The sequence below is a fragment of the Nicotiana attenuata genome, unplaced genomic scaffold (assembly GCF_001879085.1).
Source record: "Nicotiana attenuata strain UT unplaced genomic scaffold, NIATTr2, whole genome shotgun sequence".
Lineage (NCBI taxonomy): Eukaryota > Viridiplantae > Streptophyta > Magnoliopsida > Solanales > Solanaceae > Nicotiana > Nicotiana attenuata.
In genome coordinates this window covers 263,886-282,790 of record NW_017670568.1, presented here as the reverse complement: position 1 = coordinate 282,790, position 18,905 = coordinate 263,886, and the positions used below count along the sequence as shown (strand labels likewise).

At 35.9% G+C, this 18,905-nt stretch overlaps 1 protein-coding gene across 1 annotated transcript; it reads right to left on the bottom strand.

The window, feature by feature from the left end:
- Positions 1–778: 778 nt before the first annotated feature.
- On the bottom strand, positions 779–1,629 carry LOC109241065. The gene has a single exon (XM_019407778.1). It carries the CDS (start codon positions 1,604–1,606, stop codon positions 1,274–1,276), a length of 333 nt encoding a protein of 110 aa, XP_019263323.1. The 5' UTR covers positions 1,607–1,629; the 3' UTR covers positions 779–1,273.
- Between the last annotated feature and the right edge of the window lie 17,276 nt (positions 1,630–18,905).

Here is an 18,905-nt window from a genome sequence, read left to right as displayed (position 1 = left end):
GCCTGGACCGTCTTAGGAGGCTGATTGCTATAGCATTTTGAAGTGTGTGTAGGCTGTGTACACATTAAACAGCCCAAGGCCCAAAGGTCAAATATGGCTCTTGGATTAACTTTTGGTTTATTTAGGTAATTTTGTATTTTTCAGAAAATTCGTAGTACTACATACTATCAGCCAAACCTTTTGTTAAAAGCAACTTTGGGTTATTTTACTCTTTTCTCCTCAGCAGTATGACTATCTTACACAGTTCTGCCTTAAAAAAAATTAGGGCCTCTCCATGAAGTTTGGCTTTAAGCCCCCAATCTTGTTGAGCCGCCCCGTCTCAAAGCCAAACATTTGCAGTGATTAGAAAAGTTTTAATTTTAATCATGATCCTTGTTCACAATATTGACTCATGATCATCACTTATAATCGGCAATAGATCTAATTCATCGAAATACATCACTTCAACGAGTTTCTCTGTTATAAGTAACAAACATTAGGAGCATAATTAATTAGAACCTTGTTCATTAGAGAGGGGGCTTTTGTTACCCTCCTCCATACTCACAAAAAATAAAATAAAATCAATAGAGATATAGAATTTGGTATTACTTTATCTAATGTTTGGTTTGTATTTTGAATCATGTACGTCTAGTTCTCATATAATTTAAACGCGAACAAATTTTATAAGAATTATATATTACTTTTTCGGTCTTGATGCTTAATTCAAGAGTGAAGATTTCCATTAAAGTATCTTGAAATTCATAACTAATAAAGTTCACTAGTATGGTGCATATAATAATACAAAAGTAACTTAATTTCTTCCCATCCGATGATTCTCCTTATAATCTACGATGCCATATTTTTTCAATCCAATAATAGTTAAAAGAGAAAAAAAAAGGAGTTCTGCTCGTAGAAGTTCACATGCACATTAGTTTTTACATATGACAGATAAATAGCTAGAGAAGTGAAGAAGCGATATTTTAGAGAAAGACTTGTCGGAAATCGTTGGCTGAGTTGGTCCGACCAAGAAAGGCATATTCAAACCATATTACTTTAGTTTTTTCATATGATAGATAGATAGCTAGAGCAGTATTGAAGAAGCGATATTTCAGAGAAAGACTTGTCGGAAATCGCTGGTTGAGTTGGTCCGACCAAGAAAGGCATATTCAAACCATATTATTTTAGTTTTTTCATATGATAGATAGATAGCTAGAGCAGTATTGAAGAAGCGATATTTCAGAGAAAGACTTGTCGGAAATCGCTGGTTGAGTTGGTCCGACCAAAAAAGGCATATTCAAAGTTGATCCGGCCATAAAAATGCACCCATAGCAAATGTTCTTTTCTCCTCTAAACTCCCATTAAAATTCAAGAAACCATATTGCTTGAGAAGAATGTCTAATTTCCATTCATCCATCTTCTCATAATCTGCCTTCTTGTAACGTGGATAATGAAGTGGCATCTGAAATATTCCTTCTGACAATGAAGATGAAGCACAAATTTCACCATAATCATCTTCTTTTTTCATCTTAATCTTTTGTATTTTCTCAGTTTCTTGACTTGAAATTTGGTTCCCATATCCTAAAACTATAGTGCATGCAGATTGGAAAAATCGGCTCAAAGTGGCCATTTTCTGAAAATTTGAACATATGGAATGATGAAGGCTGAGATTAAATAGACGAATGTATCATTAATTTAAGCAATAAATTCCGGGATATATATTATTATACAGTCGGACTCTCTATAATAACATTCTTATATAATAGCATTTCACTATAAACGTCAAGTTTTTCCGGAACTAAATTTTATGTTCTATTATAATATATGTTTTCTTTTTTTTTTGGAACCCCAGGGAAACCCGCAGTAGCTATAGCCTTTGCCCTTCGAGTGTGCACTCTATGCGCACTGGGTAAACCCCTCACTGTATAATCGCTCACAAATCACACATGGGATGTAAACCGCACTAGGCAAGCCCTGTGCGATAAGCTCGATCCAGAAGGCATTGAGGGGGGACCGATCCCAGGTCATCTGTATAGATGACCGCGCCCTCCAAACTGGACCATCCCCTAAGGGATATAATATATGTTTTCGATAATAGTAATTTGCTATAATATCGAAAAATATTTAAAACAAACAAAATTGTTATAGAGAGGTTTGACTATATTATGATTTGAGAACAATTAGAATCCCGTACGATACTCAAAGGAAAAAAAAACAAACTATATTATGCTATTTGGAATTAGTAATATTGTTACCTGGCACATATCAATGATTAATGATATTGATAATGTAAGGACATTTTATTTATAGAAAATTGTTATCAGTCTTTTTCTATGGAAGAAATAACTACAGTATTAAATTCTATTTAATTGTGTAATGTTTGAAACAGATTCAATGATTGTTATACCTAGTTGAATACTTAAATAACAAGCTAGAGTAACAAAATTAATATTGATTGATTGAGCATCATAGGTCATGCTAGTTTAAAGAAAGATGATAAGAAACTTGTTGATTAATTAATTTCATATTCAAATACTTTATAGGATCAATAATAGAGGTGAAGAAATTCAAAAGGCCAGCTAATCTAGTTACTCAGACGCTAATAACCACCGAGGGACAAAGGCGGATCTAATATTTAAATTTTATGAGTTCAACTTTTAAGATTTTAGCATTGAATCTATTATATTTTTAAATTTATGGGTTCATATCTATTATTTATGTAATTTTAACGAATTTTTACATATAAATTGTTAATCCGCGTCGAAAGTTATGGGTTCAATTGAACCTGTCATCGACATTCTAAATTCGCTCCTACCAAAGGATGTGGTGCAGCGGATGGGCTGCTCTTCTCTTAACCAGAGATCTCAGATTCAAGTCCTAGGTGTGGAAAAATCTTTGATAGGGAGCGCTTCTTCCCGAATAAGGCCCTACTCAGCGTGAATTCAGATATATTATGCTCCAATACATATACCGAATATCAAGTGAAAAACCAAAAAAAAAAACCAAAAAAAAAAAAAATGTGCCAATATAATACGAAAATGCTGCAGCAAATGAAATTGCTTCATCTATTACTTGTTGATCAGATAGATTCATTCCTTAAGCTAAGATTGCTTTATTTCTTAATTACTCCATTATCGATACTCCCTCCGTCCTATGTTTCATATCTCGAGATTCAAACTATATAGCATTTGACTAATATTTAAAAATATATTTTTCGTCATATTGTGACGATTGTCTAGCGTATATAAAATTCTAACTTGTACTTTGTCAAATAATAGTATAGAAAGATCGAACCCACAGAGATTGGTTTATCTATTCTACATACGTTTCTTGTTTTAATTACTATTTGAGAAAATTAGAAAGAGTTGAGTTGTAAATTAACTAACTAAAAATGCATGAATAGAGCAGTAGAAAATATTTTGTTTTTCACAAATATAATAAAAAGGTGTTGGGATCTTGACTTCACTTAATATTTCTACTATATATTGGAATTACTATTCTTCAATTTCTATTTCTCAAAAATGTATAAATGCCTCTCACGATTACAAATATATATAATTACTTAAGTTGAATAATTAATTGCACTCCTCTCGGTTATACAAATTAATCTTCAAACTAGTAATATTAAAGAACCAGAAATATATGATTGAACTAAAACACGCTCTTGTTAGTAAGTCCCTTTCGGTTACCCTACTTGTTATAACTGATTATTACACTATTCACCTCTCTCGATTATAAATAACTGTAAAATTAATTATAATATAAAAGAGATAGATGTTACTGAATAAATTTTAACATTTATCAATACTACACTTAACTATATTATTTCTTCCGCCTCTCTCGATTACAGAACTAATAAACAGTTAATATGTAGTACAAGATAGATAGATGTTAATAAATCAAATAACGTCTAACTGTAAAGTAGATAAAAGTTAAATAAATTCTAGCTCAATCATGTGAATTTGAGGAATAATATCTACTATTATATAGAAATATTAAGATCCGTCTTTCTCCCAACACAAGAAAAGTTACTCCATACTGGAATTAGTACTAACAATGGAAATATTCTTGTCCATTAAATAAGAAAATAGAAAGAAATATTCAAGAAGAATAATTCCCCCTATTTAATTAGAAGCAGGAACTAGAGTAATTTCCTACACTGAAATTTATTTAGCAACAACAACTAAACCACTATTGTGATTTAAAAGAAAAGATAACTCGATACTAGTGAAAGAAATAAAATATAGAAGCTTATTAAGAATTTGGATTCAGACTTCTAGCTCTAAGCTTTCTCTCTACTGCGATCCTCTTCTCTGATCGGGCAACATCTTCTTATATAAGAAAGTTTCATGATGACTTCTCGATTTGGTACTAGATTTCCATGGCAAATCTAGATTTGCATTTGCAGATATGAGAATTCGTCATTCTAAGTTTAGATTTCGTCGATTTCATCATGGCAAATCTAGATTTTGCATTTGCAGATATGAGAATTCAAATTCTCGATTTGATGCTAGATTTCAATGGCAAATCTAGATTTGGTGCATTGTCACGGCAATAATGAATCATAGCTCGATCTTATACTTCTTTGTTGTATTTTTCTTGAATATTTATTTTTCTTTTTTCATATTGTGCACAATAATTCTGCTATAATTATTCCTGCAAAATAAAGTTAAGAATATGGAGGAAACATGATAATTTATATGTTTTTATGAGAGAAATTATATGGTTAACATCTGGTAAAATGCACTTATCATACTGATATGAAAAGAAATGCAACATGTAGTACTTGTCATATAATTTTTAAATATATAACAACAAATCAGTATAATCACATAAGTGGGGGCTGGGAAGATAGTGTTTACGTAGACCCTACCCCTACCTTATAAAGATAGAGAGGATTTTTTTTAAATATTTTAATTTTAATATTAAAATATTAAGTTGATATCTAATCCAATTTAATTTCTAAGATTAGTCAAATTATACAGGAAAACATGACAACTAAGAAAGGATGGAGTATATATATATTGCATATCTTAGAGAGCAGGTGCAACCCATTAAACAAAATTTAACAAAGTTATGGGGGGGGGGGGGGGGGAGGTAAAGGAGAGCAAGCCGGTATTGCTAAAGGATATCTTTATATTTTAAAAAGTTAATTTTCTACGTTTAAGAACATTAAGATAACTAAGTCCATTGATATAAGGAAAAGTTCATATATAATGTTAAAAAAAAATATAGGTAGCTAGTGGATTTATGGGCTTGTTCTAACACGTACGTGTCATTCAAAGGATTTTTCAGTAACTAGCTGTGACTGGTAGCGAAATCAGAATTTTCTTAAAAAAAGTCAAAATATAAAAAAATAAACTCACCAAGAAATCAAGGAATATTATTGTATAGTATATATACATATTTTTTTAATTATAATTTTCCGACGAAGGAGTATCGGTGATACCCCTTAGATGCATGTGGCTCCGCCACTAGCTGTGACTATAGTGAACCCCTTTCATTTCACTGCCTGCATCCTATATACTCCATATATATCTAGGGACCAGATACGTTGCCTTTAATTAATGCTCTCTTCGGTCACTTTAAGTAATTTTTTGGTTGTTTTCACACATATTAAGGAATCTATTTTTTTGTATTAATTAATTGTTATAAATAGAATTGTTTGTATGGTGAATGTCTATATTTAGAGAGATTCTAGGGTTCATTGCTTGGTGGCTAAGTCACTCTCTCCCTATAAATAGAGGGTTCTATTCCATTGTAATTCACTCCAAATCAATAAGAATCCCCTCTCTCTACTTTTCTCTGCAATAGTGTTCTTCTTCTTTTATTATTTTATAACACGTTATCAGCACGAGACTCTAACCAATTGAGTAGAAGCTCTGGGATTGAGCATAATGACTGTCAATTGTTCCATGAACTTCCTTCATGATTAAATTCTGGATTTAAGGTAAGTATTTTTTTTTTCTCTTTTAAATTCTTGAAAAATTCTGCAATTTGATTTTATATACAAGCAAAAACAACAAAGTTTGATTATAACTCTAATGGAGTTTGTAAGAAATTATAACCACCTGAAGTGGTAAAATTTCTATGCCCGCCATGATCAAATTCATGTATGATTGTGGGCAAAGAATTGAAAACCCGTCCCATTGAATTTGCTCCATTCTCATTCCCTTAAGAGAATGTGATAGCAATATGTGATAAGTCTGAGAAGACAAAATTATTAATATGAATGTATCAATGGATATGGACGTGGCAATAGACGAAATTATAATCGTCATCATTTGTGGTAATGAGAATAATAAGGATTCTCAAAATAATCCTTCACTCTGTGAAAGTAATATTTGTCATCGATTTGACATGGGATTTTATAAAGCACATATAGATGATTATGGTCCATTCATGATGTGAATGTGAAACATCTGATTTATGAATACATATTCATTCTTCAAAGAATATGAACGTGCTAGTGGTAGTGAATATACCACACTCACCTCTAGAGGGAGGTTTGAGATGATATAAGAAAATAATGTCATTATTATGGCATGAATGGTCATTGGTCACGTACCTATTGTACGCCAAAATATTTTGGCATTGTGATTGTTAAAAGACAACGGTAATGCAAGAAACAGATCTTGTATATAATTTTGACCATAACCATAATGGTATAACTTTCTCTTTGAAAGAGATATTCACCATATGGATGTTGATGAATATGTGGTACTACAAAATTAATTGAGAACTCTGCAAGAGCCAATTATACTATTTTGGAGAAATACAATTAATTACCAATAAGGTATTGTATTGTAGTAAGTCTCAAAGAAACTTATTCAGTTTCCAAAGTATACGCGAAAGCGGTTGATTATATTGAGACTATAAATAAAGGAAAGAGCTAATATCTTCTATTACTACAACTTGTAGCGGGATAATATGTATGTGAAAAGCTACCCGCTTTATTCTCCGGTTTGTATTACACAAATAAAAGAATACCACACTAAAGTGGATGTTTATTGATATAAAAACTCATATCATAATAAACTTGGAGTTTATTGATAATTGCACACGTCATGGTGTAAACCTGAAGTTTATCAATATTGATAATTTATTCAGTTGGCATAATTGGTTTAGCCATATCAATTTAAGTATGATGTGCAAAAATAATAGAGAATTCACATGGGTAAATATTAAAGAACTAGAAAGTTCTTTATGAATTCTCTTATGTTACTTGTTCTCATTAATTAATAGACCAACTAAAATTGGGGTTGAATCCCATGAATGCTGGAAATATTAAAGGTGAATATGGGCCCATTCACCTGCCATGTATACCACGTAAGATGCATCTATGAGATGGTTACATGTGCAATTATTATTAACCCGCAACATGATGTTTTGCGAGGTAACTTGCTCAATAATTTAATTTCGAGCGTAATTTTCAGTTTTTTTATTCAAGATAGTTCATCTTGATAAGTTGGTTTACATCACAGTTGGTTTAGCAAAATAATTTATTGAGTGCCTCCACTTAATAGCTAAACTATTGCTTATGGGAACAAAGTTATCTATATCAGTTTGATATAGGTTATATACGAAAGTATATTACATTCTCCCCTCACAAGTGGTTCAGGGTCAGGAACCAAATAATTCCATCTTATTATTATTGATGTGCGGTGTATATTTTGATTAACACCATAACGCACAAAGGTGGATTCTCAAAATTGAGGAAACAAGTTAGTTTTTCTAACATGAGGGGGAGACAAGATACAACAGTTGAGAAAAAGTTACATGGAATGAATTATCATTTATACATCTAGATCCCCGAATAAAATAATATGAACTTGAAGTTCATAAAAGGATAATTCATGTGCAATTTATTGCAAAGCATGCCAGACGCATTTGCTGACCTAAAGAAAGTAACAATCCCTGAAGGATTTAAATTGCTTAAAGCATATATAATTCTTGGTCCTGAAGTACCACATCCTAAATGCAATTTGTGCACATATGTATCTTGCTATAACTATAGGCATGATAATATGATAGCAAAAGTTTTCACCTCTATGTGAAGATATTGAACTGACGATTCCAACAAGATCATATGAAGACAATTCATCTCTATCAAGAATGATGATTTCAAGGTGCAATATATTCATTCAAGTTAATATGGCTGATTTGTTCATCAAATCTCTACCAAAGATCTTTTGAAGATGGTGCACAAGATTGGAATGAAAATGCTTAAAGATGTGAATTGATGCTCTCATCAGGGGGAGTTAATACGCGTTGTACTTTTTCCCTTACAAGGTTTTGTCCCACTGGGTTTTCCTTGCAAGGTTTTTAACGAGGCAACCAAAAGGCGTATTGTTAGATATGTGTACTCTTTTTCCTTCTCTAGAATTTTTTCCACTGGGTTTTATTTTAGTTAAGGTTTTAACGAGGCACATTATCTGTTGAATAGACATTCAAGGGGGAGTGTTATAAATAGAATTGTATTTATGGTGAATTTCTATATTTAGAGAGATTCTAGGGTTCATTGCTTGGTGGCTAAGTCACTCTCTCCCTATAAATAGAGGGTTCTATTCCATTGTAATTCACTCCAAATCAATAAGAATCCTCTCTCTCTACTTTTCTCTGCAATAGTGTTCTTCTTCTTTTATTATTTTATAACATTAATGATGTAATTGATCATATTAACCTTAATTTATTAATTAAAAATATAACAAATATTCCTAGGCTCTTTACTCCAAGGGCAACTTTGAAAAAAAAAAGTTAATTCTTTCTTAATATTTGAAAAAATAAAATATTGTTAACCAAAAAAACAAATCAAAAAATCACTTTAAGTTGGAAACGGAGGGAGTAGTAATAGAAGTTATTGTAATAGATCAGGCTTGACTTGAAAGTCCTCTCTTGAAATGTATAATTATTCATATTGATGAGGTGTATTAAATACTACCTCAGTTTTAAAAGGTAGAATTGGAATTCGCTCGGGGCTCGCCCCGGGGCAGAGCACTTGTAAAACGCCCCTGGGCTTATGTGTGGGGCTTAGTTTCGTGAGACTTACGCCTTGGCCGTCGGGGCTTACGCCCCAGACACGCCCAACGCCCATCGTACTAGGCTCGCCTAATAGAACTTTATGCAATTGTGTGTAACTAATCTTGTAAATCATCAAATTTTCTTAATAAATCGTTGACTATTCAAAATTAATTTTTTCTTAATCATTAATCATTAAGTTGAGAGTATTTTATGTCATAATCAAAATAAAAATTATTGCACGTTATCCGCTAAGACTGCTATGATAATAAATTTTAAATAAATCTTTCATTTAGAAGTCTTTATTTATTAACTTTTGTTATGTCTTTATTATATAATAGTCCATAATTTTTTTTATAATTATTTTCTCAAATATTTTTTTTCACGTTTACGAGATACAATACTTATTAGTTTAATAGCCCAGTATTAGCTAGTAACTATTTACAAAATATTAGTTATCATGGTATAATATGGTGAATTATGTGTCACTTTACTAACTTGTTGAAACTTAAAAATAAATGATGCTAGAGAATCATATTTAAATTGTGAATTATCTTTTTATATAAATTCTCTTTCAAATAGAATTTAAAAAGGAGTATTTAAAAAAAATATCAAACTATAATATCGAAATTCTTTCAAGATTCATTACTCTTTAAGAGATACATATAAGATTTTGCATCGAATGCATTACTTTTGATTTTGAGTTGTAACGACGATGCATGTAACGACCCGACTGATCGTTTTGCCTTTTAGGACCCCGTTCCCTTAAATAAAACTTCCCACGCTGGCTTCAGTTAATTTACGATCTGCGGGGATGGTTGGTTCGGGATTTGGAGGAGTATTGAGTGAAATATGCCCATTTGAGTCCTTAGAATTTTCTTAAAAGACTAAGTTTGACTTTGGTCAACATTTTGAGCAAACGGACCCGGATTTATGATTTGACAGTCCCGAAGGGTCCGTGGGAAAATATGGGACCTGGGCGTATGCCTGGAATCGAATTCCGAGGTCCCTAGCCCGAGTAATGAATTTTTATTAGAAATTGTTAATCTGAAGTTTTAAGGATTTAAAGAAACTAATTAATGATTGATTTCATAGGTATCGGGCTCGTATGCTGGTTCCGAAGCCCGGTACAGGTCCGAAATATCATTTAAGACTTGCCCATAAAATTTGGTGTCAATCCGAGTAGTTTAAGGGCGTTTTGGCACGTTAGAGGAAAATTAAGAACTTGAAGTTCATAAGTTTGATTCATTTGGTTTTAGGGGATGATTCCTAGATTTAACGTTGTTTCGGGTGTTCCAAAGGTTTGAGTAGGTCCGTCTCGTGATTTCAGACTTGTCGCTATGTTCGGGCGGGGCCCGGGAGCCCCGAGCGTCAATCTGACGAGGCTCGAGTGAAGTACAAAAATTTGGAAAGAGCTGAAGCTGCTGCTTCTGTCATAACCGCACCTGCGGTTGGTGGACCGCAGGTGCGAGACCGCAGATGCGGTCCTTGCATCGTAAAAGCGGCCCAAGCAAGTCAGGACAGGAACCGCAGAAGCGGCTCCCAAGCCACAGAAGCGGCTCCGCAGATGCGGCCTCAGGACCGCAGATGCAGTCCCAGCTCTGTCAGTCCATTTTGCAGGTGCGGTCCATTCCTCGCAGATGCGGGACCGCACATGCGGTCACCTGACCGCAGATGCAGAAATCGCTGAGGTAGTGAGGTTCATTTAATACGGGTTCTAAGCCATTTTTATCACTTATACACTCTTCCATTGGCGATTTTGGGAGCTTTGGAGAGAAGACTTCCACTTAGCATCGTGAGGTAAGTTTATCCCACCCTTTCTTAGTTTAATACTTGCGTATTAGGTAGATTAAACGCTAGAAATTAGGTAAAATCAAGGGGTTAGAGCAAGAGCTAGGGTTTTAATAAAAGTTAGATTTAAATACGAAAATTGTTATGGAATTGATTAGAAATCATATATTATTGATCCTTAGGTTGTAGAGAACAACTTCCTTCGAAAAATTTCGGAATCTGGGCACGTGGGCCCGGGGTCGGATTTTAGAAAAACTTGTGTTAAGGGTTGGGAAATTGCTTAAATAGCTAGAATTCGATCTTGTGAGTCTATATTGACTAGTTCCTACTCCATTTAACTAGGTTGGGATCGTTCGGCTTCGAATTGAGGGTTCGGGCTCGCTCTTGGCATTGGAAGTATACTTTGGAGCGAGGTAAGTCTCCTTTCTAACCTTGTAAGAGGGAATTATCCCCATAGGTGTAATAATTGAGTAATTTGCCACTAAATGCGGGGGCTAGGTACACACTAGGTGACGAGAGTCCGTGCGTAGCTACTACTATGTTAATTGTCCGGGTAGTTTAGGACCCACATCATGCCATATTTGTGAATATCTCTATATTTTCTTGCTAATGTGATCACTTAGGATATGCTAGCGACTTGGAAAGGAATAAAAGTGAACATATATACTTGTTGAACCATTGCATGGATTTATTTGAATATAAATGCGCCTTCGTGTGTATTCTTGATATTTCTTGATATTTGTGGATCGGGCCGATCGCCTCGGTATAAATAGATGCATCTATGGTTCGCACCATTCGACCCTCTGGTAGTGCGCAGTTTATTTTCTGTTGGATCGGGCCGTCGACCTTGGCATAATATGCGCATGATATCTATGTGAAATGTTATCCATGATTTGTTTCACCAAATATCTTTGGAATGTAAATAGATAGCTGAAAATATTGTCAAGGACATGACTATTATCTCTCGTTATAAACTGTTGATTATTTGTGATTCCCATGCTTAGCATAGCACTTTATTATATTATTTGACCCTAGTAAGTATCAAGTCGACCTCTCATCTCTACTTCTTCGCGCTTAGACGGGATACTTACTGGGTACATATTGTTTATGTACTCATACTACACTTTTGTACTTAATTGTACAGGATCTGAGGCAGTACATCTGGCTATCAGTCTGGTGCGCGCCCCTGATTCATAGACCAAGACTTCCACGGTGAGCTGCTCCCTTCCTATGCCGTCAGCAGCCGGATGGAGTCTTTTTCTTACTTTTGCTGTCTATTCTATCTCAGGCAGTAGGATAGAGTTATTCTTTTGTACATTCTACTAGTTGCCTATTACTTGTGACACCAGGTCTTGGCACACACATTAGTATACATTTATTTTTGGGTTGTATAATTATTTTGATACACTATTGATCGCTTTCGGTCTTAACTTTAATTTGAGAATCTGTTACACTTATTTTTGGTAAAAGTAAAATGAGAACTTAATTATAATTCCGCGTTGGCTTGCTTGACAATGGTGTCGGGCGCCATCATGACCTATTATGAAAATGGGTCGTGACAATGCAACTAATTTGCATATTATGATATATATCAAAATTTTCGTATTATTCATAGTTGAATTATAATTTATAAATATTTTAAATAGATTGTTTGTTATAATTTTGTAATTTTAATATAATTTTTATAATTATTTTTTATTTTATACTATCTTAAAATTCTTGAAATTAGTAAAATTTAAAGATCTGTGGGACTTACGCCCTATGTCTCAGGGCTTACGCCTCGCCTCGTTACAGATAAAATGCCTAGCCTCACGCCCCGCCTTTTAAAACATTGAATACTACTAGTAGTTAGTTCTTTCGTGAGTCAAATTCCTTTTCAATGACATAACCATGATTAGCGAAAGAAGCACAATTCAAGAATCGTCCAATATAATTATATAAATGCATTGATTTAATTCTTTCACCTTTGCTCATCAATTTTTCTTTTATGGATTTTAGTTATTAATTTACAGCTTCAAGTGTCACTATCTTTTCCATTTCATCCATTTCATTTACAGCTTCAAGTGTCACAAAAGAAAACCAAGTTTATGGCCATAAATTAAGATAAAATTTAGCTTAATTTATACTACAACTTAGTGGCACTGTATATATGCAATCCCTATAGCTTCCTAAACTCCATGAAAAATATACAAGTACTTTACAACAACGTATGATAAACTCAGTATAGTATCACAAGTGGACTTTGGGAAAGATAGTGTGTACGTAGACCTTACTCTTACCTAGAAGATAGAGAGATTATTTCCGATAAATCCTCGAAAAAATATACAAATACTTTGATGGTTTTACAAATTACAACAATACTTATTAATACTACTTCAATTCAATTACCACTTGAACACATTCCTGGACTTGGTCATTAAATATCCTGTGAAGTGGACAGTTGACATTTATAATCCCTCTATATATAATGACTACTTACTCCATTTCATAATAAGTGACTGTTTTGTCTTTTTATTTTTGATTCAAAATAAGTAACCTTCTACATAATCAAGAAGGAATTAACTTTGTTTTTTCAAACTTTGCCCTTGTTTACAAATTCCAATATGTCAAGTTAACAATGCTAGTTTTAATTAAGGGTAATTTAGTAAAAATACCTTATTTTTCTAGGAGTTAGTATTTTTCTTAAGAGGTGTGCCAAAAAAATGTTATAGAAATACTTTTAGTATAATTTAAGAATACTTCTCTAAATTGTGACAATTATTTTGGGAGGAAGGAAATGCTTTAAAAAAGTTCAAGAGGTAAGGTATTTTATATGCAAAGCTATAGTTAGAGCTATGAATTTCTCTTAGGTTATTTCTTGGACAAGTCGAGACAAAATCAGCATATTTACTATGCACAGAGTGTAAGAGTAAAAAGACTTATAGAACAATATGGTTTTATATATGCAATGAAAATAATGTGTACATTTTTGAGAGTATAGAGAAGCTACTTTCTTAAAAGTCCTCAAGCTAGATTAAGTAGCAGAATCTTGCCCGCCCTAGTTTCATATGATGAAGGATGTTACAATCCTAAATATGGTGTACAATCTAATTAGTTACCTAAAGATTAACATATGGCAACTATAAATATGAGGTTCTACGGATACAAAGTTAATATACAAAGAGATTACAATCTTCCACCACAGAGTAAGCACTACAGTTCCCAGTAATCAACAGTAACAACAAGATAGCTAATCATCATGAACCTAAGAGATATCGGTAATTGTTCTATCACAAACAACATATTTTTAACTGTCAAGAGAAAAGGACTATGAGGATGAAGAGAGAGCACAGAATACAACTAATTAACAAACTCCATTAAACTGGACAACATAACAAAAGCTGAACATTTCAAGAGTGCTTCAATATTTCAAATATATCCTAGAGCAAACTCCATTAAACTGGACAACATAACAAAAACTGAACATTTCAAGAGTACTTCAATATTTTAAATGTGTCCTAGAAACTGCTTTCAAGTATTACAAAAAGATTAGGGTGCAATAATTGCACTATAGACAAGCTATACCAAGTACTTCAGCACTTCATAACACTGTTTCAAGTACTACAAAAAGATTGCACCATGCACTACAAAAAGATTAGGGTGCATTATCATTTGATGCAACAGCTTCCCCCTGTTGGCTTGGAGTTGTCTCAGCCACCACTTCATCATCATCAAGCCCTGGAGATAAATTACCAATTAGGGGAGGTGGTGTATTCGCCACAAAGCTCCCAGATGAGTTGGAAGAAGTTCCACCTTCTTGGTCCGCAGCTAAACCAACATTATGTACAGGCATCACTTCAACACCATCAAGCCTTGGAGATAATCCATCAGGTCCATGGGGCATGGACGGAGATGAGTTGGAAGAAGTTCCACATTCTTGGCCCAAAGCTAAACCATCATTGTGTGGAGTTTGAGCAGGTAAATTATTTACCAATTCAGATGATTCGCCTACATCATCATGATGGACTGGAAGTGAACCTGTCACGACCCGAAATTTCCACCCTTGGGAGTCGTGATGGCGTCTACTCGTGAAAGCTAGGCAAGCCATAAACCTTTGAAAATCATCAATCCTTTTCGTTTTATACTTGTTTAAACAATTAAATTAATAATGGATAAGCAATTAAATGACGGCGGTAAATAAACTTTTAGCGGAAATCTTAGATAAATAGAAAACCAAAATGCACAACAGCCAATACATGTCTCTACCCAGCACCTGGTGTCACAACGTACACGGACTATCTAAGAGTGCTAAATACAAGAGTCTGAAATAATGAAATAAAACTCTGTCTCGGGTACAAAAAGAAACAATGCATAAAACAGATAGAAGAGATGCCGGGCCTGCGGACGCCTGCAGGACTACCTCGGTATCTCGTGGACTGAAGGATGGCTCCCTGGCTACTGCTGCGCACCGTAAGCTGCTTCGGTATCTGCACATAAGTGCAGAGTGTAGCATCAGCACAACCGACCCCATGTGCTGGTAAGTGTCTGGCCTAACCCGGCAAGGTAGCGACGAGGCTAGGACCAGACTTCAGATAAACCTGTGCAGTTATATATAATATATGGCGGAAAAGTAAACATGCAATAAGCAGTAAAAGGGAGGGGATACATGCTTCGGGGGAACAATTTAACTTAATAGAAACCAAGTAAATATGAAGGAACAATACAGTATCTAAAACAATATAATAATACTACTGTTGCGGCACGCAACCCGATCCATATGCATATTTATAACTGTTGCGGCGTGCAACTCGATCCAACATATATAATATCTGTTGCGGCGTGCAACCAGACCCAATATAACATCTGTTGCAGCGTGCAACCCGATCCAATATATATAATATCTGTTGCGGCGTGCAACCCGATCCAATATAAAATCTGTTGCGGCGTGCAACCCGATCCATATATACATTCATTAATAAAGATGTTGCGGTGCGGAACCGGTTCCAAATGTACAGCTTACAGTGATCACAACAACAATCCCAGCAAGGGACTAACCATAAATTACACTATCCCGGCAAGGGAACTCAATAGTACAATTATAAACGCCCCGGCAAGGGATAATCAACTATAACCAATCTCAATTCAACTTCTAATCATCTCTACTATCATCATTTTCAACTCTCGAGTACTTCTATGAAAATAAACTAAGCCGTTGCTCAATACCACGGATTTTCTCACTATTTCAATCATAGTATCATTCAAGAATGCACAAGTATCAATTTAAGACTCACGGTCATGCTCGACACCAACGTATAGATACTCGTCACCATGCCTATACGTCGTACTCAATAAGAAACACATAGCAAGTATGACTCAACTCCTAATCCCTCAAGCTAAGGTTAGACCGAACACTTACCTCAAACTTCCACGACCAATTCAATTCTCAATTACCGCTTTTCCTCTCGAATTTGGCTCCAAATCGATTGTATCTATACATAAATGACTTCATAACATCAATACATGCTAAACAATTCGAATCCAATGCCTAATTATAGCTTTTCAACCATTCTTCCCAAAATCTCAAAAATTGACCCCGGGCCCGCTTGGTCAAAACACGAGGTTCGAACCAAAATCCGATAACCCATTCATCCACGAGCCCGAATATATAATTATTTTTAGAATTCGACCCCAAAACGAGGTCTAAATCACAATTAATCAAAAAGCCCTAACTCTACCCAATTCCCTAATTTTTACCCTTAATTACATGTTTTAGGCCTAGAAATTCAATAGATGTTGATGAAAATGGAAGGAAATAAGTTAAAGATTACTAACCCAAGAGTTTATGGTGAAAGGATGCTTTAAAAGTCGCCCTAGAACTTTGGAGGAGAAAGAGTTTGTGAAATTTTGGTGAAATCCCGTAATGGGTTCTGTTTTGGGACTTTAAAATAACTGGGTAAAATCCTTCTTCGCGTTCGCGATGAGTCAGGTCTGAAGACCTTCGCGTTCGCGACACTGGGCTCGCGTTCGCGATGCTTTAGCACCTCGACCGCTCGCGTTCGCGGGCCAGTGGCCGCGTTCGCGTAGAATGAAATGAGAACTCCCTCCCCAGGCCCATTGCCTTATGCGTTCCGAGATCCTTGACGCGTTCACGAAGGGTACTCCCCCCCCAGCTCCGCGTTCGCGTCCCAGGATTCACGTTCGCGAAGAAGGAAAAATGGCACTTGGGCTTTTTGCCTTACGCGTTCGCGAGTGAGACCACGCGAACGTAAAGAACAAATTCCCTTTGCACTGACTGCAGAAAACCTACAACTTTTACAAGTCTAAAACCATTCCGAAACGCTCCCGAGCCCTCGGGGCTCCTAACCAAACACATGTACTAACTCAACAACATCATAAGAACTTAGCCGTGCGATCAAATCGCCTAAATAACCTCAAAATCAATGAATCAAACCTCAAAATCAAGAATTTTTCCTCAAACTTCATCATGTTCCCAATTTAGAAATTTAAGTCCGAAACACGTCAAACGACGTCCGATTTTAACCAAATTTTACAGGAAGGACTTAAAACATATATAAGACATGTACCGGGCACCGGAACCAAAATACGGTCCCGATATCATCGCTTTCTAATCAGATTTCATTTCCAATTTCCTTAAACATTTTCAGAAAATAATTTTACTTAAAAATTCATTTCTCGGGCTTGGGACCTCGGAATTTAATTCCGGGCGTACGCCCGCGCCCCATATTTTCCTACGGACCCTCCGGGACCATCAAATCACGGTCCGGGTCCGTTTACCCAATATGTTGACCAAGTCAAATTTATTCATTTTAAACTTAAAACTTAGCATTTTTCACAGAATTTCATATTTAAGCTTTCCGTCTACACGGCCGGACTGCGCACGCAAATCGAGGTGACTCTAAATGAGATTTTCAAGGCGTCAGAGATACAGAATTCGATTAAAAATAGGTGATGACCCTTTGGGTCGTCACATTCTCCACCTCTAAAACAACCGTTCGTCCTCGAACGGACAAAAGAAAGAAGTACCTGAGTCGGGGAACAGATGAGGATAACGGCTCCGCATATCAGACTCGGACTCCCAGGTCGATGCCTCGGGAGGCTGACCTCTCCACTGAACACGAACAGAAGGAAAACTCTTCAACCTCAACTGGCGTACCTGCCGGTCTAGAATAGCTACCGGCTCCTCCTCATAAGACAAGTCCTTGTCNTGAACCGCAAAGGCCCACGGGGTACGCAATTACACCTTCCCAAAGAGTACTAAACTAGTCCCGCTCGGACTGGCCGTCCGTCTGAGGATGAAATACTGTACTCAACTCAACCTGTGTGCCCAACTCTCGCTGAACTGCTCTCCAGAAATGCGAGGTAAATTGCGTACCTCGGTTTGAAATGATAGACACCGGCACACCATGAAGACGAACAATCTCCCGGATATAGATCTCAGCTAACCTCTCGGATGAATAGGAGACTGCCACAGGAATGAGATGCGCTGACTTGGTCAGCCTATCAACAATGACCCATACTACGTCGAACTTCTTCCGAGTCTGCGGGAGTCCAACAACGAAATCCATAGTGATCCGCTCCCACTTCCACTCGGGAAGCTCAATCCTCTGAAACAATCCACCATGCCTCTGATGCTCATACTTAACCTGCTGACAATTCAAACACCGAGCCACATATGCAACGATATCTTTCTTCATTCTACGCCACCAATAATACTACCGCAAATCCTGATACATCTTCGCGGCGCCCGGATGAATAGAGTACCGGGAGATATGGGCCTCCTTTAAGATCAACTCTCGAAGCCCATCAACATTAGGCACACAAACTCGCCCCTGCAATCTCAAAACTGCATCATCATCTAAGGTCACCTGCTTGGCACCTCCACGCTGCACCGTGTCTCTAAGGACACACAAATGGGGATCATCAAACTGCCGATCATAGATACCCTCCAATAATGAAGAACGAGCGACCGTGCAAGCTAATACCCGACTAGGCTCAGAAATATCCAACCTCACGAATCGATTGGCCAAGGCCTGAACATCCAAAGCAAGCGGCCTCTGACCGACCGGAATATAAGCAAGACTGCCCATACTGGCTGACTTCCTACTCAAAGCATCGGCCAC